The sequence below is a fragment of the Pundamilia nyererei genome, unplaced genomic scaffold, assembly GCF_000239375.1.
Source record: "Pundamilia nyererei isolate P.nyererei 1_Seehausen unplaced genomic scaffold, PunNye1.0 scaffold00078, whole genome shotgun sequence".
NCBI lineage: Eukaryota > Metazoa > Chordata > Actinopteri > Cichliformes > Cichlidae > Pundamilia > Pundamilia nyererei.
In genome coordinates this window covers 658,792-683,970 of record NW_005187479.1, presented here as the reverse complement: position 1 = coordinate 683,970, position 25,179 = coordinate 658,792, and the positions used below count along the sequence as shown (strand labels likewise).

The 25,179-nt window shown below is 39.3% G+C and overlaps 4 protein-coding genes across 6 annotated transcripts in view; 2 read left to right on the top strand and 2 right to left on the bottom strand.

Annotated features, from left to right (window-relative positions):
- The first annotated feature begins 555 nt into the window (after positions 1–555).
- gdpgp1 (GDP-D-glucose phosphorylase 1) lies at positions 556–19,053 on the top strand. 2 transcript variants are annotated; one of them, XM_013912016.1, is made up of 8 exons: positions 556–868; positions 962–1,177; positions 1,275–1,434; positions 1,549–1,670; positions 1,746–1,847; positions 1,936–2,106; positions 2,187–2,216; positions 17,574–19,053. In XM_013912016.1, the coding sequence occupies exons 1-8, from the start codon at positions 661–663 to the stop codon at positions 18,677–18,679; spliced, it is 2,115 nt and encodes a 704-aa protein (XP_013767470.1). In that variant the 5' UTR covers positions 556–660; the 3' UTR covers positions 18,680–19,053. The 2 variants fall into 2 exon arrangements, with proteins under 2 accessions (XP_013767470.1, XP_005737703.1); XM_005737646.2 differs by lacking the exon at positions 2,187–2,216.
- cib1 (calcium and integrin binding 1 (calmyrin)) lies at positions 2,642–4,845 on the bottom strand. The gene is made up of 7 exons (XM_005737643.2): positions 4,630–4,845; positions 3,873–3,907; positions 3,679–3,778; positions 3,358–3,511; positions 3,134–3,252; positions 2,922–3,010; positions 2,642–2,836 (listed from the first exon to the last, which is right to left on the bottom strand). The coding sequence occupies exons 1-7, from the start codon at positions 4,678–4,680 to the stop codon at positions 2,815–2,817; spliced, it is 570 nt and encodes a 189-aa protein (XP_005737700.1). The 5' UTR covers positions 4,681–4,845; the 3' UTR covers positions 2,642–2,814.
- Positions 6,479–14,787, bottom strand: LOC102198257 (titin-like). The gene is made up of 4 exons (XM_005737644.2): positions 14,627–14,787; positions 14,088–14,184; positions 7,366–13,632; positions 6,479–7,252 (listed from the first exon to the last, which is right to left on the bottom strand). Exons 1-4 carry the CDS (start codon positions 14,645–14,647, stop codon positions 7,218–7,220), a joined length of 6,420 nt encoding a protein of 2,139 aa, XP_005737701.1. The 5' UTR covers positions 14,648–14,787; the 3' UTR covers positions 6,479–7,217.
- Positions 15,675–25,179, top strand: part of rhcgb (Rh family, C glycoprotein b) — a 14,497-nt gene continuing 4,992 nt past the window's right edge. The window contains exons 1-3 of one of the 2 annotated variants that reach the window (XM_013912018.1): positions 15,675–15,706; positions 23,964–24,153; positions 24,797–24,947. In XM_013912018.1, coding sequence (XP_013767472.1) covers positions 23,984–24,153; positions 24,797–24,947 — 321 coding nt within the window. In that variant the 5' untranslated portion in view covers positions 15,675–15,706; positions 23,964–23,983. Of the gene's footprint in view, positions 15,707–21,102; positions 21,323–23,963; positions 24,154–24,796; positions 24,948–25,179 lie in introns of those variants that run through there. The other variant, XM_013912017.1, reaches the window with a different exon arrangement.

The following is a 25,179-nucleotide window of genomic DNA, read 5'->3' as shown; positions in this document are numbered from 1 at the left end:
ATGAAATAACAGAAGAAAGGATTTTGAAACTGACATCATAGGTACATCTGCTAGGAGGATGAGGGGTGCCAGTGACTGCTCTGAGAATTTTTATATTATTAAAATGGCCATTCTACAACTTTCCAAACTAAATAAGAAATGTGACACAAGTTGTCCTATCAAAGTTTGTGGTGCACATTTTATAATTTATGGCAGGGGTTTCAAACTCAATTTAGTTTAGTGATCATGTACAGTCCAGCTGATCTGCTACGTAAGTGAGCCAGGCCACTTAGGCCACATAACAATCTGGATCAAAAAAGCCAACCCTTCCATGTCTGTACAACTTTTTATTGTACAACTGTTTATGCGCACGCACATTTCACACTTAGTGAGCCAGCTATTTATAAGACATTATGAAAAGCCCGAGGTATATGCCTGATGCACAGCTTTTGTTCACAATAATCTCGGTGTAACGTGTAGTAACAGAGCAACCTTAAATACTGTCAATAAACATGAACTTGGTGTATGTCTCTTTAAAGACGATTTAAATGACATGCTCCTCCCTCGCCACTCGTCATCATCTCTCGCCGCTTGTGCTCCTGCTGTATTAAAAAAAAATAAAATAAGCGCAACCGTAGGTTAGTTTTGCGAACAGCTTCTGTTGAGCTGCTCGGTGTTCAGATGCGCTGGTTTGGCTTCGGTTTCAACGCCTTTGGACAGATATGTGTCCAGGAAAAGTCAGGCAGAGGAGAAAGTAGCAGCGCGCCCCACCAAGTCAAAATAAGTCACCCAGCAGAGCTCAGCAGTCACGTGGATAGAAGTAGATGCTGCTTGAAGACAAGTCAGATCAGAGTGAGCTGGAGTCGAAGAGCATCTTTACATTTAGAGGGTGAGTGTATCAAAGACATCGCCTGAGTCCTGAGGATTAATACATCTATTGCTTTAGCTTAGCTCTTGTTTTGTTGTTTGTTGTTTCTGTCAGGAGACAGCTGCCTGAGCTTGGCAGGTTTTGGTGAATCGGTCTCCAGCGAGGACTGTGGTATTTCTAAAATAGAGAGCCGTGGTTGTAAGGATGTATTCATCAGTGAATCGCACTTGACCCTGGCCTTCCCAGACAGGATTGAGACCTGGGATCTGCAGAAGAGGGAGAAGAGTCCATCATGGAGCATGGATATAAAAACCGACGCAGAGGGCTCTGGTAATGTGTATGCTAATATCTTATCTGGCTAGACAGACATTAATAATGATGTATGAAATTACAGAGTCTCAATATTACTTTTTATTTATTTTTATAGATGTGAATTTGCCATTGGTCCCTGGAGGTTACATTGCCTTAAAGCCTCCCTTCTACTGCACCTTACCAGGACACCTGAAAGCCAGGAGCCTAGCACTGGGTGCAGAGCATGCCGTTCTTCTTACTGCCACTGGAGCAGTGTACAGCTGGGGACTGGGCAGGTGGAGCCACTCACACATATGTCTTTGTTGAACATGTGAGAAGCAGCAGTTTCATGCATAAACAACAAATAAGCATAAGTAATCTTCCTATGCATGCATGTGTTTATGTAACAGCCATGGTCAGCTGGGGCATGGCGTGCTCACCTCTGAGGAGGAGCCCAGAGTAGTGGAGGCACTCTGGGGGATGCCCATGACCCATGTGGCTACAGGAGGCTGGCACTCAGCTTGTATTAGTGGTAAATGTCAAATAAAGATTTGGACAAGTTACACTCGGTTTGAAAAGGATTTGAAGAGGATCTTTTTGTTCTTAGATGGGGGTGACCTTTATGTGTGGGGCTGGAATGAGAGCGGCCAGCTTGGACTTCCTTCTCGAGGTCTGAGGAAATCTCAGCAGAAAACTAGTCAACAAACAGGTCTGTCCTGAAATGTGCACTGCTTTAAAGAGTTCTATTGAAGAGGCAGTTTTTACATCCATTTTGAACCACTGACCTTATCAAACAGGAGAATTATGCTGCGATACCAGCACACCACCAGATGAAAAGCTAAAGGAGGAAGAGGAGCATGAAGATGTGTTCATATCAATCCAGGCGTTCCCCGCTCTGCTGGACGTCTCTTCATCATGTGAAATCCGAGCAGTAAGCTGTGGTTCCCGCCACACAGCTGCAGTAACAAGTAAGGAATCTCTTCTGACAGTTGTTTTACCGGGATGCACATTTTCTAGCAATCATCGTGTCACAATTTCTTATTTTCAGCCACTGGTGACCTCTACACTTGGGGATGGGGTGAGTTTTGGTTTTAGAAATGTGTTACATCTAAGTGAAATACTCACATCAGTATCATTCAAATCAAAGTGAACGCCAAGATTTTTGGCATCTTTGCCTTTATTACCTTTACAGGGGAATACGGCCAGCTTGGACACCAAACAGTAACTAGTTCGGATGAGCCGCAGCGTGTGGAGTTTTTCAGGGCTGAGCAGATGCGTGTGCTTGATGTGGTGTGCGGGACATGGAACACATTTGCTGCTGTTGTAAAGGAGGAAGTAGCTTGTGCTGAAAATAGCACAAAATGCACTTGTTAAGCACAGTGAACTTTGGACAACAGTTGTAAATTTCTCCTACAAACACAAAGACTTAACTAAATTTCTTTGTTCATTTTTTTTTCTCTATAAAAACTCAACTCAATACTTTTTGGTGAAACTTTTATTTTTTCTTCAAACAGATGTTTAAAAAGGGTTTATATTTGACAAATGACATAAAACAGTTAAGGCAGCAAAATCCACAGGTAAATATAATTTAAGGCAAGTAATTAAAATTGTTCTGATTTAAAATTATACACTAAAATTAAAAAGGTGCATGCATCTCCAAGGTCCACTGGAAGTCTTCAGAGCACAATCTTGAAGGAACTGTGGATAAATCAAATGTGAATCAATTGGACACTTATAAATGCAAATAATTATTGGTGTTTGGAGCAGCTGGATTTCTAGTTACCTGACAAAATCTGGTGACCTTGAAATGACGTGCTGAAACTCTGAGAGGTTCACAGTTCCGTCCTTGTCGATGTCTGACTCTTCAAGAATCTAAACAACACGCAGACATGGAAAAGAAAGACATTGTTAGGCTTACTGACACATCAGTATACCATCCCACACGCAGTTTATAACCACCCCCTACAACTATAAAGACAAACTCAGTAATCTCACGTTGCTGATGAGCTGCTTCATTTCCGTGGAGGAAAGTTTTGCATCGTTTGTCTCACCAGTTAAGCAGTTAACCAGCTTCTCCAGATCAGCACAGTCAAGGGTTCCATCATCATCAAAGTCTGAAAGCAGCAGACTGGTTAGCATTTCGTAGACTGACATATTTGTGTGCAAAAATAACTATATCACTTTTTATCAAGGTTTTTTTGTTTTGTTTTGTTTTTTACCAAATATGCGGAATGCATAGTGGGATTTGATTTCCAGAGTAGCAGAGTCGCTGAAGGCACTCAGAAGATCCAGGAAGTCCTCAAAAGTGAGGCTTCCATCTTTTTGTTCAGAGGTTGAGAACACCTGGCAGATTCTTTCCTTGAAGGGGTTGGACTGTAACGGGAATGAGTACAAAGGTCAGAACAGATTACCAGCCACTGAAGCATTTCCTTCAGAGCATGAATTACAATATAATCCCATAAACATAGAAATCAAGCATTAACACAAAAAACAAAACATAAAAACAATGTAATGCATATGCTTTGTTAAAATCTTTTCACCTTGAGCTCAGGCAGAGTAATAATCCTGCCTTTTGGTACTCTGGCATCTATTTGTTCTTTTTCATGTTTCTCAAGCAGTTCTGTGAATCTCTTGTGAGCACTGCAAAAAAAGAGAAAAATATATCACACATTACAACAACCAGCAGAAGACAAAATGTTTTTGTTAGTATGATGACTTGCAGCTTGTCACTTACAGAAGAATTTCTTGTTTTGTCAGGAAGGTCAGCTCCTAAAAATATATGTAAGGGTTAGTCCTTTAAGAAGTTGAGGAGCTTCTTGTTCAAATAAACAGGCATCTTCTTAATTTAACAAGAAAAATAAAAGCATATAAAAAGTGATACATTAAACAATAATAAACAGTTTTCAAACTGAGCTTTGAATGAACAACAAAACAAAGACAAGACAGCCCGGACCCACTCAGTGCGTACCTGATTTTAATTACTGAAGTTGTTCAAACAGGAGATAAAAGGATGACACATATATGACACATATATTTATGAATACATTTTCTCTGAGTTTAGTAACCCTCAGTTCAACAATAAGCGCTTCTTTCTTCTTCCAAAACAAAGGCAAAGTAAATGTAAGCATCAGTGCAAAGACAACAATCACTTATTAACATAAATTTGTAACTTTTACCCTCAAACGGATGTTTTTAAAGAGTCTGAGCAACAGTATTGGTTGTTATTAGGCTAGTGACCGTAACTTGTTTTTAATAGTATTTCCGCAGACGTTATATATAATCAATACGAATTACATCAACTACAAATGTAAATAATACTGGTTATTTGAGCACCAGGACGCTTATCATTTTATTTCTCCTTTGAAACGTCAGGCTAACAAAGCTATTACGCTCTTCCTTTAACGTTATTACAGGGCGTAAAAAACACTTCCACTCGTCCATTAAGAAAATAGGTAAAGTTTGCCTGTGGAGACTTTGCTTTCGGGACTTACCTGATATTCTGAGAGCGACTCTTTCGAAAGTTGACTCGCCGTAGTTCCCATGTCGAAGTTTTCAACTCCAAATTGTACTTTGCCGTAGTTAACAGTAACCCGCAAAACTACTGAACGGCTAATGTTTTCTGCTTCGCTTACTTCCGGTTTCTGACTAGAAGCGTCCTCCCCTTGTCGGGTGTAACGTAGCGGTTTCTATAGTGACGTATATGCAAAACCTTTAAAAAAGTGGCCTTTTTTTCTTTGGAAAGTTTAAAAAAAGGAAAAACTCAGTTTGATTCCTGTTCACAATTTTGTCATCATTACTTGATTTTCGTTGAGATAACAAAATAAAAGAGGAGACCGACTGGAAGTGGGTAAAGGTCGTTGATATAAATAAGGATACTAAAAACACTTTTATAAGTAAGACGTGAGCAGTGAAATGTACTCAAGTACAAGGAGTAGCTTTTATTTTCGTAGCATAAAAATAAAGCCCTGCGAGTCCTATTATTGTGGGGTCTCTAGTGATAGAATCACTAGTATTACAGTCGATTGTATCATTCTAACCAGTCCAACCCAGTTCCACATATTACCAAAGAAGACAAAATAATGTTTCCTTTCTTTATTTGTATAACTACGGTTATTCTTGACTTTCATAATCCTTTAAATTACACAGCATCTTTTTCTGAAAAAACAACAACACACCCTCTAATACTATCACTGATCTGCAACCCAATTAATTATACTTGCAACCCCATAATCATAAATACAAAACAAACATTACAAACATATGTTAAAACATATAAAATATTATTGCACAACATTTCTATGGTCCTGAGTATTTACTGGACACATTTATGTCATAATCTAAAAATAATAGTAATCCATTCAATCCTATTGTATTATTTAAAAATAATAATAATAAATTGTTTCCTTAGCTCACAAAGGCTTAATTTATTCTCTTTGTAGTTGTTTAAATTATTATTTTAAAAGTGTATTTAAGCAAAGATATCAAAAAGATTAATTTGCAAAAAACATCACTATTTATTTTCAGTAGATTTAGAAAGTTGCTTAAATTAATATAAACCAAGACTTATCTGAAACTGAATGAGTATTCAGTATGAGGGTGACTACTACTATCTTCTCACAGCATCAGTGGGGTTAGGTTAATTGATGATCTTTAAAGTAATAGTATGTAAAATCTCACCACTAGATGTCTGTAGATTGCAGTCAAATGAATTCTGTTTTCATACCCCTCCCAATCCAAGTGCATAATTGTAACTATGGTGGCTGCTATAATATAACAACAATAAACTTGTTTTAGTCAACCAATGGAGATCAGAAACTTAAAACTTAGACTGTACCATAATTTTAGCTTATAGTCAACTGTTTTTGTTTAGCTGGCTTATTGTCATCTGTCTGGACACAACAGGATTGCATGTCAAATCTGCTGACAAGAAGAAATTGTGACAATATGGTAAATGGTAAATGGCCTGTATTTGTATAGCGCTTTTCTAGTCCCTAAGGACCCCAAAGCGCTTTACACAACCTGTCATCCACCCATTCACACACACATTCACACACATATCAGAAATAAATAAGCACATTTATCCATGTTTTCATGTGTTTTCAGTTCAGGAGATTGGGCTTGAGGATGCTTATTCTGTTGTCTCTTTTCTTTGTGTTCTTGCTTCTTTGGTGAAGGGGACCCCCTCTCAGATGATAAAACATAGATACTTCATATCTTGAATCTGAATTTACCTCCATGTTTTCTTCTCCTCCATCTTTGGTGTATAACCTGACCTGGACAAATCTACTTTTTTCACGTTTTTTTAAAATTTGTTTTTTGTATTTTTAATACAGAACGGAATTTTTTTTTAATGTGTCAGTTCTTATTTAACCATTCCTAAACTCCTCCAGAAATAGTAAAATAAAAAGGCAAACATAGATGTAGAACTATGGTTTTGAGAATAAAAGTGTTCTTGCTGGTTTTCCTACCTCCTATAAAGTAATATTGTCTTGTCAGCATAAATAACATAGGTGAGAGAATTTTTATAAAGTCAACCCAAAGCATACATATATGTTTGTCCGACATGTTCAGAAAGAAAAATAAATAAATCTTTGGCATAAATATGATGTACATGTTTAATCAGGTTACTTCCCCAAACAAAAGACAGAAAAGTACAGGGACATGAGACTAACTTGTCAACTCGTTATACTCTGACTCTCATGTTAGGCAAAAGACAAAAACATATCTGCATGTGTTTTATCCCAGCAGGGATAACCTTAAGCAATACAGAATTCCAGAGTCTCTGAATTTTTGTGTGCTGCCTGAAACTGTTTTCCTTTACATAAATAAAGACATTTGAACCATAAAGTTAGAAACTGATACATCATAATTCCTCAGAATGGTTGTTCACCAGCACGAGCTATTAATAATAACTTTTTTTTTATTGCCTTCGTTTTACAAAATATGTTTTGATTTGAACTCAATCGACAAAGAACATCTTAAAACAAAATTGAATGTATTCTATTTTTATAAAAAAACCAAAAAAACCCCGATGAATATCTCCAAATTTCAGGAGATGATTATCTTAACGTGGGGCAAGCTAGGCTCCTGGATTTGTCTCCCAGTCTGTTGTATCTAAAGCAAAAACAGAGGTAAAACAGCATGTAAAAGTGTGCAAGTGAGGTTTTAACATGGATTTTTGCGAAAGAATTCTTGTAGCTGATGGTGTGTTTAATCTTAAGTGTTACCTGTCATTTTTGTTCCCTCTCTGGTCTCAGCTGGAACCCCAATCCCGTAATCATTTTCTCCTGTGACTCTAAAGAAATAGATTCCTCCCTCCTCCAGGTCGGCCACCTTGTAAGACAATCGGCGACACTTGTCAGTAAGTCTTATCCATCCCGTTCTGCTGATGTCTCGTATGTCTACAAGGTAGTTCTTCACGGGAGACCCTCCCTCATTCTCAGGAATGTCCCAGGTAACAGTGGCAGAGTTCTTAGTCACATCTTTAACTATTATATGAGCCGGGGGACCAGGTGAATCTAAAACCCTCACATTTAGGGTCAAAGAGGCAGATCCAGCAGCATTTTGCAGTTTGACAGTATATTTGCCAGAGTCATCACGTGTTGCTCGTTCCACTGTGATAGAGGTGGCAGAGCTCGTGGTGTTGATCATTCCTCTGACTCGCAGATCAACATCTGCTTTCTCCCATGACACACTGGGAACAGGTTTCCCTGTGAAAGGCACCGTCAATGTGAAGGAGCTGCCACATTTAACAGGCAGAGTCTTTCTCATCTCAGGGTTAATGTGAATCTCAGGCTTCTCCTCTCGCTCTGTAGCTACTTCGGGGTCTGTTTCTGGGCTAGGCTCACTAATACCAACTTTATTTATGGATCTGACAGTAAAAACATATGCTGTCCCCGATGTGAGTCCAGTTACTGTAAACTCTGTCCTATCTGTGTTCTGAACAGCAACAGTCCAGTCTTCTTCTGTTGATTTTCTGAATTCAACTTTGTACCCTGTAACTGCCGCTCCACCGTCAAACACCGGTTTGTTCCATGACAGAGTGATTGAAGATCTGGATGAATCAATTATAGTGGGCTTTACTGGAGGGGAAGGAAGAAACTTTGGATCCTCTGCCAAGGTGAGTGGGCATGGCAAACTTGGTTCACTTAGCCCAGCAGCATTCTCAGCAAAGACTCTGAATTCATACTCAGATCCCGGATGCAGACCAGAGGCTTTGACTCGTAGGTCATAGACTGGCTTCTTATTGACCCGGACCCAACGGATGCCCTGCTTCTCCCTTTTCTCTACAATGTAACCGCTGATGCGGCTGCCACCATCAGAGGCGGGCGTCTTCCAGCAAATAGTCATCGCTTCATTGGTTGCACTTGTGACCTCAACATCTGTTGGAGCAGATGGGATGGTAAAAGGATCCATGGCCTTGACTGGGTCACTTTCCAAAGTCTCACCCTCACCATATTTATTGACTGCCCTCACCCTAAACAGGTATTCGTTTCCTTTGAGAAGTTTGGTTATCTTGCAAGTAGTTGACATCATGTCACCATACACAAGGGTCCAGGCAACACGGCTGGTTTCACATTTCTCAACAATGTAGTACATGATCTCCGCCCCACCAGTCTCATGAGGAGTTCCCCATGAGAGGGTGCACTTTTCTGCTGAAAGTCCAGAAACTTCAAGGGGTCCAGCAGGTGGACCAGGTCTGTCTAGTACTTTGCAGGTGATAGCCTTAGATGTGGTGCCCCCTGTATTCTGGAGAGTAAGAGTATACTGCCCAGAGTCTTTCCTAACACTTTCTCTGATAAGCAGAGAGGTATGCGTTTTTGTTGCGGTTATTTCAACTCGTCCTGTGGTGCCAATATTTCTACCATTCTTCAGCCAAAACACTGTAGGGTTGGGGTGGCCTGAGATGACAGCTTCTATTCTTAGGAGGTCTCCTGCTTTGACAACCACTACCTGTCGAAATTTGTCTTCCAAGATAATTTTGGGTGGCTCTACATTGTGCTGTGCTGTGACAGGTCCGGTTGTTTCAGAGGGTGGACTGAAGAGCTCCGCTGCATTCTTTGCAATAACACGAAAGTTGTACTGTTCACCCTCTGTAAGGCCAGTCACTTCAAAGAAGGTGTCCAATAAGTTTGTGAAGTTACACTTAAGCCAGCAACTATCGGGCAGTTCTTTGCGCTCAACAATGTAACCAGTTATTTTAGCGCCACCATCATATTCTGGCTTGTCCCACGAGAGAGTTACTGAAGTGTTAGTTATATTGGTGACAGTGAGGTTGCCTGGGGGGTCACACTGGTCTCTAGCTGCTACAGGATCAGATGGCTTGCTACAGGGTCCAACACCTGCCATATTCTCTGCACACACCCGGAACTCATATATAAGACCCTCCTCAACACTTGTCACCTTATACTGGTTTTCCGTCACTGGGCTTTTGTTCAATTTTTTCCACAGAATACTGCTTTGATCTTTGCATTCAATATGGTACCCAATAATAGGGCTGCCGCCATCACTCTCCGGTTTGCTCCAAGCAATGACCATAACAGACTTTGAGGCCTGCACAACATGAAGATTGGGTGGTGAGCCAGGTGGCTTGAAGGGATACTGAGCAACAACAGGCTCTGACTCAGTGAATTGGCTCTTTCCATAGCGATTCTCTGTAGCGACACGAAACTGGTATTCAGTGCCTTGTGTCAGACGGGAAATTTTGATTGATGTTCTTGCAACTGTAGCTGATACACTCTGCCATAATGTACTGCCTGTATCTCTTTTCTCAACAACATAATTAGTGATTTGACATCCACCAGTGTAATGTGGAGGCTGCCATGACAGAGACACAAAGTCAGCACTGACACCATCAACACTGAGGTCTGCTGGAGGACCAGGCCTTTCAAAAACATTAACAAATATTTGAGCAGAGGTGGTTCCAACGGAGTTGTTCAGGGTCACCTCATAAACACCAACATCTATCCTGGTTGCATCTTTGATAATGATCTGAGATGACGTGTCAGATGTGCTCACATTTACTCTGCTTGTCTCTTTCAGTGCATTGCAGTCTTTTTTCCAGGTTGCTGTTGGTGGTGGTACCCCTTTAAATGGAACATCGATCTTTAAATCATTTCCTGCCTTCACACTGAATGTGTTGGACAGCAGACTGATCATAGGCTCAGTACTGGTATCCTTTACTATCACAGGTGCCAGCAGGCATTTTGGCTCACTCTTTCCCTTCTGATTCACTGCACACACTCTAAAGAAGTACTCTTTTCCTTTTGTCAGGCCATCAATAATTGCATCAAGCGCTTTACTCTCTGAACATTTTGTCCATGTGTCATCTCCCTTAGCTTGCATTTCTACAATATAACATGTGATTTTGCTTCCTCCATCATGGGCTGGCTTTTCCCAAGAGAGTCTTGCACTACTGCATGTGACATCGTTGAGTGTGATCTTGCCAGGAGGCAGGGGCACCTCAGAGACTTTAATAGCTTCCGTGGTTTCTGCTGGCAGCCCAGTGCCAAACTCATTCACAGCCAGGACACGAAAATAATAGAAGCATCCTTCCTGTAAATTGTCGATCTTATATGAATTCCTCATGCAGTTGCTAAAGACGCTTGTGAATGCTTTTCTAGTCTCCTCTCGCTTCTCTACAATGTAGTGCGAAATCTTTGCTCCTCCATCAATCAAAGGTGGCTCCCAAGAGATGGACACAGAATCCTTCTTTACATCCTTAACCTCCAAGTTTGTTGGTGCACTGGGAGAGTCCAAAACTTTCACATTGATGAATGCTGACTTGGAGCCACAGCAGTTTGAAGCCGTCAACACATACTTCCCAGTATCATTTCTGTTGACATTTTCAATGAGTAGCACAGTATAGGAGCTTGTTACCTCGATCTGAGCACGCTCACTGAGGGTGTCACCTTCCTTTGACCATTTAACCTCAGGCTCTGGCCTTCCTCTGATGGTAACAAAGAGATGTAAAGTGGAACAGACTCGAACGCTGACAATCTTCCTCAAGGCAGCGTCCAGCTCAATCTCTGGTGCCTCTACTTTTTCAGCTGCAACCACAGACCCAGGTAGATCCACATGGTCTCCGACTCCAGCAGCATTTATGGCGCGAATACGAAAATTGTACTCTGCATTTTCTCTCAGTCTTTTCACAGTGTAATTTGTGTCCTCTACACCTGCGCTTGGTGTGCATGTAATCCACTCATCATCTGTTGCTTCTTTCATCTCTACTACATATCCACTGATGGTGGCTCCTCCATCATAGATTGGTTTTGACCAAGTCAGAGACACAGTACTGCTAGAATAGTCTGTCATTTTGGGGTTGGTTGGTGGACCAGGCGGGTAAGTAGCTTCACATACTTTTATATATTCACTTGGATCACTGGGAGCACCCACACCAGCTGCGTTTTCTGCAAGTATTCTAAACTGGTAGTAATGCCCCTCTGTGAGCCCAGTACATCGGAAACGCAAATCATTTAGTCTTCTCTTGTTGCATTTAGTCCACCTGACACCCTCTTTGTCAAGTTTCTCCACAATGAAGCCATCAATCTCTGAACCTCCATCAGTCTCAGGCCTTTCCCATGTTAATGTTACCGAGTCACCGGTCACAGCTGTAGCTATAGGTGTAGAAGGTGCACTTGGTGGTGTGAAAGGATTTTGTGCAATTAAGGGGTCTGATTCCAAAAATTCACCAACACCATATTTGTTCACGGCAGCAATTCTGAATACATATTCTTTGCCAGGTACCAGTTTTGTTACTTTGTAACTGAGAGCTTCAACATGAGCTTCAACTCCTGTCCATGTAACACGACTGGTCTCCCTTTTTTCAATGATGTAATGAGAAACAGTTGCACCTCCATCATTTAAGGGGGGATTCCAATGAAGACTGCATTTCTCTGCACTGATAACTTTTACCTTCAGTTGTCCATCAGGAGGACCAGGTCTATCCAGGACCTTCAAATTTACTGGGACAGAAGTAGTTCCACCAATGTTAGTGAGGCTTAAGAGAAAGTGTCCCCCATCTGCTCGTGTACAGTCCCTGATAGTCAGGGTTGTATGTGTGAGAGTGGTTTTGATCTCCATTCTTGGTGTGACTTTGTCGATTTCTCTTCCTTCTTTCAACCATGTTACTGCTGGAAGAGGCTTTCCAAAGTAATCAGCTTCAATGACGAATGTCTCTCCAGCCTGAACAACTGTAGTACTCTTGAACTTGGGATCAACTGATGCTGTGGGTCCTTCAATAACATCCTGTGCAATGATGGTTACACATTCTGAAGGTGGACTCCAAACACCAGCCCCATTCTTAGCAGTTACTCTAAATTCATAACTTTGTCCTCCTGTCAGACATGTGACTGTGAACTGATTCTCAATAACATTTGTAAAGTTTGCCTTCATCCACCTGCCATCTGGGAGCTCCTTTTTTTCTACTACATAGCCTGTAATACTGCTTCCACCATCATATTTGGGCTTTGCCCACTGGAGTGTAATGTTCTCTCTCGTAATGACAACGGCTTCAGGTTTACCAGGTGGATCACAGGGGTCTCTTGCCACATAGCATTCCGATATCCTGCTAGATGGGCTGAGCCCTGCAATATTTTCAGCAAAGGCTCTGAATTCATACTCAATACCTTCTTCAAGCCCACTTGTTTTGAAGCGAGCATCCGGTATAACAAATTTGTTAAGTTTGGTCCATAAAATGCTGTTCTTTTCTTTGCGTTCAAGGTGATAGCCAATGACAGGACTGCCTCCATCTCTGACTGGAGGCTCCCATTCAACCACCATGCTGTACTTTGTAACAGTGGAAACAAAGGGGGTGCCTGGGGCAGCAGGAACACTGAATGGATATTGTGCAACTACAATGGGTGATGTGATTGCAGTACTTTTTCCATATCTATTTTCTGCAAACACTCTGAATTGGTATTCACTTCCTGTCTTCAACTTGGTAACTTTGATTGTGGTTCTTACTGTAGTTGCAGAAACAGTCTGCCACTCCATACTTGTAGATTCCCGTTTCTCCACTACATAGTTGTCTAGTTGACAGCCTCCTGTGTATTCAGGTGGCTCCCAAGAGATGGTAACATAGTCTGAACTGACTTCATCAATCGTGACAGGTCCCGTGGGAGGGTCTGGCTTTTCAAGAACAACCACGGTGATTTCCCCTGTATATTTTCCAGCACTGTTGGCTGCAGTGACAGAGTACTGACCAGAGTGCTCCCTGATAGCATGTCTGATATGAAGGACTGTTAATGATGGTGTGGTTGAAATCTCTAGCCTTGATGTTTCTTTTACTCCCTGGCCATCTTTTTTCCATTCAACTTTTGGTGCTGGGTTCCCCAAGACTGGGACCTCTACTTTTAACTCTTCACCATTCTTGACAGTGAATGTTGTAAAAGTAATCTGGAGTTTTGGCTTAATAGCATTTTCCTTATCTGTGATGGGGGTGGGTTGGACATTTGGGCTGATTTCTCCATTTTCTCCAGCAGAAGAAGGCTGGCCTGTAGTGCAGAATAACAAGCTATAATTGCAATTTATATATATATATATATATATATACATATATGGAAATGACATAGGTATCTCCTAAAAGATAATAAGACGATGTACAAGAGGCATCATTGGCATATTTCTCAGCTTTTATGTACAATTTGTATTGTACATTGAAGAAATCACAAAATTATATGTCTGAGGATTTTCTAAAACGAATCTACTGCTTTTACACTGTTAAAAACGAACACTGCTAGTTATTTAAGCTTATCTAAGGCATTTTAATCAACATATGAAACAAACTGATCTTGGGAGAAGCATCCTTCTTTTATATACTTCAATACAAAGACATGTTAATGGAATTTATTATTAATAATTTGTTGAACATTTTCTAACTTAACTTTATAACAAAGTACGAATACATGCTATCTATGCACCGCAGAGACAGGATGAATGTGCAACATACCTTCAACAATAACAGTGGAGGGTGACTGGGAAACCTCAGTATCCTGTGTCATGTCTATATTTAGAACGTGAGCTTCATCTTCTGCTTTCTTTCCTATCTACAAGAGAGAGGGGTAACTTTTAATGTTAGTGAAAATGAGATTAAATATATACATTTAAATAGGAAAATACATTTTACCTTGTTCCAAGATTATAATATTGATTTGGTTATTTGGTGACTTAAAGTCTGTATTACATTTGTTAAAGAAAGCCCTCTGAGTGAGTTTTAAACAAGAATAGAAAGTAGGCTATCTTGCTGAGTGAGATGTGTGTAACCGAAACACTTGAAGGTGTTAAAAATAACTACAGACATGGCCAACCAGACTGCCAACTGCTCTGACGAACACATTAAAGCTGTATTATTATTTAAGTCTTAAGGCTCCCATTTAACATGCAAACAACAACATGCACAGAAAAAAATAACTCAACTAAAAGGACATTTGAGGATCCCTAAATGCTTTCTGTACTATATTACAATGACGTTTAAGATGACTTTCTTACCTCATTCTTGTTTTCTTCCATCGTTTCTCTTAGTTAAACTGAAAATTTAGATCCCTTGTTAATCAGTTTGTTGGCAAAGATGCCCAAAGTGCTGTGAGCCCCAAACGTTTAGGACACAGATACACAACTCTGCCAATCACTGCCTGCTTTATCTGCAAAAGCATTCAGTGACTAAAATAAGCATGGCGGTGGATTGGCCAGCTGCTCATTCTTTCAAAATTAGTTTAGCCTGCATGGCTCAGCTAGAGATAAATGGAAAACGTCTCATCACTTAAATATTGTCCACGTACCATTCCTGTTATAAGAGGGTTTTCCCTGTAACTTCATATTTAGGTATTAATACACACCTACAGGCAGGCAAAGAAAAGCTTAATAATCTTATTTTACTGACCTTTTCAGTGTTCGTGACTGATAAATATTGTGGGTGTTTGACACTTTTTTTGGCTTCAGCTAAGATTTTTGTTGGATTAGAAATGAGTACAGTTCAGTTTGAACAGTTTGGAGACAAATTTAGAGAAGCAAGGCTGACATAGTTTGGAAATGTGTAGAGGAGGGATGTACTGGACAAAGGATATTGAATATGGAGCTTCCAGGCAGGAGGAGAAAAGAAAGACCAGAGGGGAGGTACATATATGTAGTCAAACAGGACATTGGGCTGGTATGACAGAAGATGATTCTAGAGATAGAATGAGATGGAAGCAGGTGATCTGCTATACCGACCACAAAGGGAGCAGCCAAAAAAGAAGTATAAAAAGGAAGAGGAAGCTTTAAACTTGGGTGTGCCAAGGAAAGTTTTAGATCTATTGTATTAAAGGTGTAGTGTGTAGAATATCACCACTAGATGTCAGTAGATTGCAGATTGCAATCAACTGAGTTCTGTTTTCTTAACCATCCTAATTTAAGTGCATAATCCTAGCTATGGTGGCTGCTGTAGTGAGTGTAGGCTGTCAGTCCACTGTTTACCTTAGCTGTAAATATATGTCCATATCTATTTACTCTGGAGGAGGCTGTAAAACTGAAAGCTAATGTGAGCTGATGAGTCAGTGAAGCTCACTTCTGCCTGATGACAGCATTGCTGAGGTGAGTTGCTTAGGATATCCTGAACTTCCTGTCGGTAAGTGCTGCAGTTTTTTGCTGTTGATAGCTGCCGTCAACTGGCGTTATTGAAACTTTCTTTGAAGTGGATCTAACATTGTTGGACTCAAACACACAGCAAATAAACTCTAGTATGATGTGAAAATGTAATCAAACTGTTTAATAGAGGGAAAGAATTATTTTTTGGACACCTGAACCTAAAATTATCTGGCATAATGTTGGGTCATCGTAACCAGCTGGTTGTTTAGCTGGCTCGTTGTTAGCTGTCCAGAGATGGGACAGTCGTACGTATGATCTGGTGACAATAAGAAATTGAGACAATATTAGGACTAAACAAGCATGTTTTCATGTATTAGAGGGATGACTTCAGTTTCGGAGATGAAGCTGGAGATGAGAAGGAACTGGTTGAGGTGGAAATGTGGAAGGAGGCATAGGAGTGGTGGAGGAGGAGGCAGATGAATGGGTTAACCTTATATGTGGCTGGTCTCTAACCACATACATAAAATTTGATTAGGCAGAATTGTGATGTCCATCTTGACCAAGAGGGCGGGCCATATACAAATAGCATAAACAAAGAAATAACATCAAATGTGTTTAAAAAAAAAAAAGTCAAATTGAGTCAACCCCTTAAAGGAGTGCCAAAGGCTTTAGCAAATAAATATGTTTTATAAACAGTTGTAAACTCGACATGCAGTTAATGGGGTAAGGTTAGTTGATAGTTAATTCTAGATTGCCCTCTGATCTGAATGTGAGTGTGAATGGTTGTCTGTCTCTATGTGTTAGTACCGTGGCTCTCGCCCTATGGTAGCTGGGATACAATTGGTAACAGAGAATGGAGAATGCACCGTTGATAGCTGAAGAAATCTATTTTTGTTGTTCTTTATAAAAACAAAAAATTGAATAGCCTATATTCACTGTTCCTTTAAATGAACAAGAGACACCTTGAGAAAAGGGTTTGTTTTACGTTAAACTTCATGCATTTTTTTTAGTATGCTTTCCATTTGGACATAAAATCCACAGCTATTTCTTTTCAGTAATGCAAAAATCACTTTGTCAGTAGTCTAAAAATACATTACAGTGGTACTAGCATAAAAATACAAATGTTAATACTATTATTTTAATGCTATATTAATATATTAAACTAATTTGAAATGAGCGCTTTAGGTCTATGATTAGCTTCACAGAATCTTTTATTCTGAAACAAGGAGCCGGAAATGCACTAATACACACCAGCGAAGAAGAGCACGAAGCTAGCTTGCCAAGCTAACCGGTTGTAGACATCTGATTGAAGATGTAAACATGTATAAACCTTTCGATTGAATGGGAAAAATAATTAACCGTGTTGTTAACAGGCGTTGTAGCTGCTGTCGGTTTGTGATTTGACACGGTGTCAAATGTGAAGAGGTAAGGTCACTGTAAAATTCAATTCAATCATGCATGAATCATTAAAAGCCGTCCATTGAATGAAGTAAAATTGCTCTGTGAGGTGAATAGCAGGCTATACTGCCTCAGACACTAGTTTGATACCAGTGCACTGTCTGATAATAAAGCTGGAACTTTGTTCAAACTTTCCGCATGAAAATTACTTAATTAAGCCTCTGATAACTGAATTTTTTGAAAGTTATACAATCACTTGTTTCAGCGTCCAGATGTTAATGTTTTTTCTAGTTTTCTTGTGTAACTATAGGTATTTCTATAGGTTTTTTGTTGGCATTGCCGGTGAAACAAACGTTATTTGCCAAATTATTGATATGACGTAAACTAAACATGCATACACGTGTCTGCCTGACCTAAATGACCGACCTCAGTGACTGTTATCAAATGTAATTCCTCTTGTTTCACTCATCAACAGATTCCAACATGTCCATCCAGTTTGTGTATAGCCATCAGCACTTCGTCACTGATGTGTATCGGATCAGTGGAAACAATTCCGCTAAAAACTCTGCATCAACAAAGTTTGACACCGCCATCCAAGGCGGCTGGGCAGACAGGATGGCACGGGGCATATTTCGCTACCATCTGGGGGATTTAAAAACGCGGGTCCTGCTGGGTTCTCATGGCTACGTGGCTCAGCTGAATATCCAAAGAGGAATAGAGAGAAGAAAGCCACAGGAGATCATGAGCATTAAGCAGGAGTTTAATGCCAAGCAGTTTAACTTTAACAAAATTAAACACGATGAAATCATATTTGAGATGATAAAGGACAAAAAAGGAGGTTCACCTTTGACTAACAATGCAGAGTGTCCTCAACCCCAGAAGATGGTTGTGTTGGTCAATGTTAGCCCTCTTGAGTTTGGACATTGTCTCTTTGTCCCAGATCCTGCTCACTGTCACCCACAGATCCTGACAAAGTTTGCAATCCATGTCGGCATTGAAGCTGTGCTTCTGAGCTCTGATTCCGGTTTCCGTGTGGGGTTCAACAGTCTGGGAGCATTTGCATCTGTCAATCATTTACACCTCCATGGATATTACCTAGACCATCCCCTCAAGATAGAGTCTAAGCCAGTTAAACCTTTATGTCCTGAAAAGGGATTTTATCGAATTTTGGATTTCCCGGCAGGCTTTTTGTTTTATGCAGAATCAGAGGAGGTGGAGAAAGTGGCCCAAACTATCTGTGAAGTCACAGATTTTCTTGTGAATGATAATATTGCTCATAACCTCTTTTTGACTAGAGGAAGTCCGGCGTGTGTTCAAACGCAAGGTGAAAAGGATTTCTGTTCAAGAAAAGGTGTTCGCGTTGCTCTGTGGCCCAGAATATCCTGCTTCGGTGCCAAAGAGGAGTCTGCCTTTAATGTTGCTCTATGTGAACTGGCTGGACATTTACCCTTTAAGAGCAAAAAGGACTTTGAGCGCATGACAGAGAAAGATGTCGTTGATGTAATCCAGAGCTATCTTTTGCCTGAAGATGAGTTTCATCAGCTGGAACAGCAGCTTACTGAACATTTATTGTGTTCATAATGTGCGGTCATTTTCATCAACTTACAGCTGGGCTGGAAGGGTCTTAGACTTTTGATGGCATAAATGGATGAATCTGGCCTCTGGATTTTGAATTAAATTGTAAAAACTGCAATACCGTACTGAATGTGTGTCAGAATCTTCCCTGTACAATGAAAGAGATTACACATGTTGAGACTTATGATATTTACAAGATAAAATGTGCTTTAATTGGTTAATGAATGTGTTTTCGCAAAACTGATATCAAATAAAATGTGACTAAAGAATGGAGTTTTGTGTCTGTCTGTTTAATGAATTGCTGTTCTTAGCCAAGTTTAATCGGGTCAGGAGAAGCTTGGGTGTGGTGGCACAATGAATTGCTGTTCTTAGCCAAGTTTAATCGGGTCAGGAGAAGCTTGGGTGTGGTGGCACAGAGCAATTGTGACTGCTATTTGTTACATGTGAGCATTTTATGTTTGGTGTAAAAGGAGCATGGTGGTAGGATACATTTCTCCAAGTAAAGTATATAATAACAATAAGTGTCATTGGGTACAAAAGGTTTTGCATTGGTTCAATAGAAAGGAGCAGATTACTGAGAATTAAGGGCTGTAAGTTCTGTGGAAATCAGGCATAGGGGCATTTTGAGATTTGGACATAATATTCTTGACATACTATATTCTTGTCTATTTGTAGTGAAAAGATGATCGTGCCTTATGTAAAAGCCAGCAGCTTGAAGGATGCATTTTGTCCTTGTGTTTTGGATACCGGGTATTTTCCACAGCTGTTATCCCAACACGTTCTCAATGTGACAAATCGTCAGCATGTTACGCTTTCAGTCACCCAACGCGTTCCTTTGTTATGTAATGTTATTGGTAACATTACCTAAATAACTGTCACCTGACAGTTATCCTGGCTCCACCATAAATAAAACTGCGCAACAAGCCCAAAGTTAGTTCACAGCTATTGTCAAATAACAACACTACATCGGGCATTATGAATTTCAAAAACTCACTTCAGAAAGCCTGACAATGGTTCTCAGATAAACATCAATGCTAAACATAATCTCTGAAGAGCAAATCATTTGCTAGAACGACATCACCAAGGTAGCAGCAGTAGCGAGAGGAGCTGTCTGCTCACCTGTTGTAATGAGGCTCCTCACTGGGGATCACTCATAGCACATTAATCTGTATACTTGGCTGCCAACTTGCTCTTTTTCTTCTATAATGGCTCAAAATGGTTTGACAGTTTTAATATTTATTATATTTATTTAGCAGACAGGGCAAAGTATTTAAACAGATTAAGGGGAGTTACTATAGTCCTTCTTTTGCTGGTCTATACCTGGATAAATGGGAACTTCGTGTTTAATCAGGAAAACATGTTTTTCACACATATTATTTGCTGGGGATTAATTAAAGATATTTGTTTGATTTGGTCTCGATCAGAGACAGAACTACAAGCTTTAAATAACATGCATTCCAATATTAAGCTATTGTTAGGTTATAGCAACACTATAGGAATTCCATATGTGGAAGACAACTAAAAAGGATATAGTGCTCATAACCTTGCTGAAAAAAATAAAGGCATTTTAATTTTATTTTGAAAAGACCTGAAGTTTTGGATATTTAATCCAAATTATTTGTTCCAGTTTACTGATTCTTTATTTTACTCCGCTTTCATTGTTTCTGAGCACTAAGTGCAATAAAATGTTTTAATGTGAAAGTGAAAGTGAAATTGTTCTCTATAATTTGCTTATATGAACCAGAAAAATGCACAAAAAACTGGACACTTGTTTCAACCTTAAACCCAATGATGGCTGTTTCAATCAAACCTGTCTTAGACATCTTAGACATTATTTACAGTTCATCGAAACAGCCCTGAGCAAGGAGAGAAGAATGTCCCCTGTAGCCATCTAGAAATAAGAAAACATTAACTGCAAGTTCTGAACAAGCCTCTATTATTATTGAAAAGCTTCATTTGTTTTCCAAAAATTGGCTTTTTGTCCTAAGGAATAAGTTAATCTCGCTGTTATATTACATGCTAAGCAAACATAAAGCCTAACCAATGAAATTTAAGGAACAATGTTTTTGCAGATTATTTAGGATGTGAATAAAGTTTGATTTGGTTTGATCAAAATTTTAGTAAAAACTGAAAATATGCTAAAATCAAAATTCAAAATCTAGATATCACTGAAAAGAGTCGCATGTGACTTGCAATTTGTAGGGAGAGTCTGTGGGTGTGTCCTCAGAGTCCCATCTTGAATCTAAAATGCTCAGACCTTTAAAGCGTCTGTCACTTTTGCAGAGAGCAGCTCAGCAGAATAATTCAGAATTCAGATAATAAGGCATTGAGATAAAAATAAAAAAAACCAAAAAAAAATATATATATACATATATGTTGTTTTTTTTATTATTATTTTTTAGAAAATCTATTTTAAGTAATCAAAAGCAATGGGAGCTTGTCAGAGCTTTAGGGAAATGTGTGATCGTGAAAAGAACACCAATGTTCATCTGAGTCTTCCAGCCGTTTGCATTGTGTGGCAGACTGCCATGATCATCTTGTTTGGGGTTTTTATGCGTTATGATCACGAGTCAGATGCGCACTGGGTAGAGCACAGAAAACATTTAAATTTAACAGACATTGAGAATGACTTCTACTTCAGATATCCAAGTAAGTAATTTCTTTATTTCTATCTTTCTTCACCAGTAAATTCTGTAATGTATCCATTTCTATGTACAATTAGATATTTGTTCTATAATTTTATCTCTGCTAGCAAATAGTTTTTTCCAGTCCAGTAAAAAGCTTCTGGTTGGCTTACCAGTTTCAGACCTCATATTATGCTAACCTTACAAATTACCTTCACATTGCTGACAAAGATCTGACTCCTAGGTGAATTTTCCCCAAGGATTTGACTCCTCTAAGGCCTCGTCCTGTTAAAAAGAAAAAGAAAAAGAAGAAGCTTAATGTCCATACTAAGCAATAAAGTGTGTCTAATTTTGATAATATGTTTTGTTTAGATTATGAGATTTTAAAGATCATGTAACATGGGTGGATATATTGGATGTATGGTTGTGGAAACTCTACAACACAGTCCACAGTGTCAATGTCAGGCTGTCGATAAGGCTAAGCCATCTGAGATGTGGTGTTGGATGTCAGATGAGAAGTTCTTTTCCTGATACACGTTAAAATTGGAGACTGAAAATACCCGGTTTTAAATTGATCAGTTTAACTGCAGGCAGTTTGCAACATCTCAGGCTTTGCTGGCTATGTTAGTTCGAAGACAGAAAAAAAGAACTTGTGCTAAAACATTTGCAGCTTATTGTTTCACAGTTGAGTGGCACCTATTGCGCCCCACAACGTGTGAGACAGTTGCAGTGTTATGTTGTAAATAATGCTGCTGTGCATGCTGGTATCTATGTATCCTATTTGCTAGTCATGTCAGGTACTGCCTGTCTCATGATTAAAGAACACTTCTTCAAGTGTGTAGCTGTAAATATAATCTCTAGATTTTTATACTTTTAATCTTGATTGATCTGAACTTCTAAGACCTGACAGATTTTTTTTTGGCTTAATTTAATGGAGTTATGCAATTCCTGACAATTTATTAAATATAACTAACTTTAGTTAGATAGATATATAAATAACCTAATTTTAAAAAAAAACCCCAAAATTTTGATTTTGGGCAGGTGTTGTCCATACTTGCACTACAGACCCTCCAGATTCATGGAAACTGCCAAATCATCACTGTCATCGTTTTCCTGGTCTGCCCGTGTTACTTTTAAAGACATTTCCTGCAAACCCTAAGGGTTAGCACCTGCATAAGTAACTAGATGTAACTCTGCATCATCAAAACATGTCATCATCTAATCTGCAACAGTAAATACACACAGAGTCCTCGAGTCATCTTCACGTTTTACCCCCTGTTATTTAATAAGCCCTCATGACTCCTGATGACATATTGTAAAAGTAAACTGCATGGTAGACAGAGCTCTTAAGGTGACAGTTTTTCCTCTAAATTCAAGAGTACACAATGTAACCTATAAAAGATCACAGGTTAATTAGTATCAGATTAAGAAAGAAAAAAGGACAACGATGGGTGTGATTAGCATTTTTGAAATCAAAAATATCTCTGCATACGATTTTATATAGTCACATTTAAAGCTCAGTTATTCTGAGAGAACGTGTACTTTAAATAGTACATACTTGGGGCAGAATCACCCCATTGCAAGAAGGTTGTGGGTTTGAATCCACCCCAGTTTGCCCATATGCCCCCAGTTTGCATATGCTTCCTGTGTCTGCATGCGTTCCCTCTTGGTATTTTGGCTTCCCACAGTTCAAAGACATGCGCGTTAGTTTAACAGTGATTCTAAATTAGCCTTATGTGCGAATGTGAATGGTTTTCTGTCTCCCTGTGTTTCACAGTGTGTGTGTCTCTGTCACAGCTGTGACAGGGAGTGGGGTGGCTCAGGTTGTAGAGCAGATCAGCTACTGATCGGAAGGTTCCTCAGCATACAAATATCCTTGGGCAAAATACTAACTCCAAATTGCCCTCTGATGCATTCATCAGAGTGTGAATTAGTTGCACTTGAGTTTAGAAGTGCTTGTATGAGTGGAGGTGAATGAGGCATGTTGTATAGAGCGCTTTGAGTACTCCGGGAGAATAGAAAAGCACTATATAAGAATCAGTCCATTTACCATTCTATCCCAACTGAATGAACGAGCCGAAGAAAATGAATAGATCCATAACACATGCTTACTAAGACATAAAATATAGTCATGGTGCATGGAAGGCTGACTTGAAGTAAATGGATTACATGTAAAGTTTCCATGTAATTTTGTTACATAAGCACAATGTAAATGTTACATTTAATGGAATCTGGTCAAATGAAATTTACTGCATTGGATACATGTAGAAATATCAAGCACATTTTACACAATGATTAATTATTTTAATAAATAAACCTTTGATTTATATATTTCACTTTTATATTAAAAATGCTAATTTGCTGTGCAAATCATCCCTAAATTGTTTAAAGCCAGGTTTTCTTTTTTATTCTTTTTTTTTCTAGTTTTGTCTACATGGGCCCTCTTTTAGATTTTCCGCTCTTTCCACAATTTTTGCATCAACCCTTCAGACACTTACTTTGTTTACTCTAGTTGTGTGTTGGCAGACTGTAAGTGACTATCCACAACATGAGTTTGAAAGTAAAAACGTTATAACCACTATGCCACCAAGCTGTCCCTACTACCATTCCTTTCCTTTTTTCTACTTCTATTCTGTACTGCTCTTCTAATCACATTTTTCTGTTAGGTTTCCAAGATGTCCATGTGATGATATTTGTTGGATTTGGTTTCCTCATGACATTTCTTAAGCGATACAGCTTCGGAGGAGTAGGTTTCAACTTCCTCATCGCTGCCTTTGGTCTTCAGTGGGCACTGCTGATGCAGGGCTGGTTCCACTGGCTGGACGCTGATGGGAAGATCAGAATTGGAATTGAAAAGTAATAGTTCAGTTTTATTGCTCATGATTTAAAGGAATCACTTCACACACAAAAAATCTTAAATGAAAGACTTACAGATATTAAATAACAGGTCATGTTATGAAATAATGTGATTCATGCTATGAGGTCTTGTCTTTGATTCAAATACGGTCTCTCCTATGGGAATATGTTTCCACCTGTATCCAGAAGAAAAAAGTGTAGGTGGAGAAACCAGTCTGAAAAATTGCCACAAAGATGTTTTTCAGCCACCCAAGAGTTTGTGTTTGTGGTTGGAAGTTAGACTGAAATTGGGGGTAATGGGAAATTATGCTATTTCTGAAGTGCTGCCAAAGATATGATAGCTGTGTTTGTGTGTAAAATAGAGATAGAGAAAGTGATCCACATGGGGTAATTCAAAACCGTGACCCTGTCCTGGCAGCATAGTTTCTACCGAAACACATTAAGATGTGTTTTCTTTTCATTTTCCACCCATGTGAATCTATGTTAAGTGTACAAAATGCAGCATTGTTAGTTCATTCATTTCGGAATAAGTGCACTCTTAGCCAAATAAATATGATGATCTTGCGCAAGGCCAGTGCAGAGAAGTAATGCTCTTTTATTTCCTTGCTTGTCCTTTACATTTTGGCTGTTTTGCCTTCTTCAGCCTGATCAATGCTGATTTCTGCGTGGCTGGCTGCTTGATTGCCTATGGAGCATTGCTGGGAAAAGTCAGTCCAGTCCAGCTAATGGTTCTGACTTTGTTTGGGATTACACTGTTTGCTGTCGAGGAATTTATCATCCTAAGTGTTATACATGTAAGTTTTAACAATCAGATTATACTTCACCAAAAATATATAATAAAAATGCTATCTAATCAGACAATACATATAATTTCCAGTTGTAAAAACAGGAGCTCATTTAGTTCATGTCTGTGAACGATCCAGACCCGACATGATGTTTAGGTGACTTTTTCACTGTCATTTTATTGAACTAAAACACACACACACACACACACACACACACACACACACACACACACACACACAC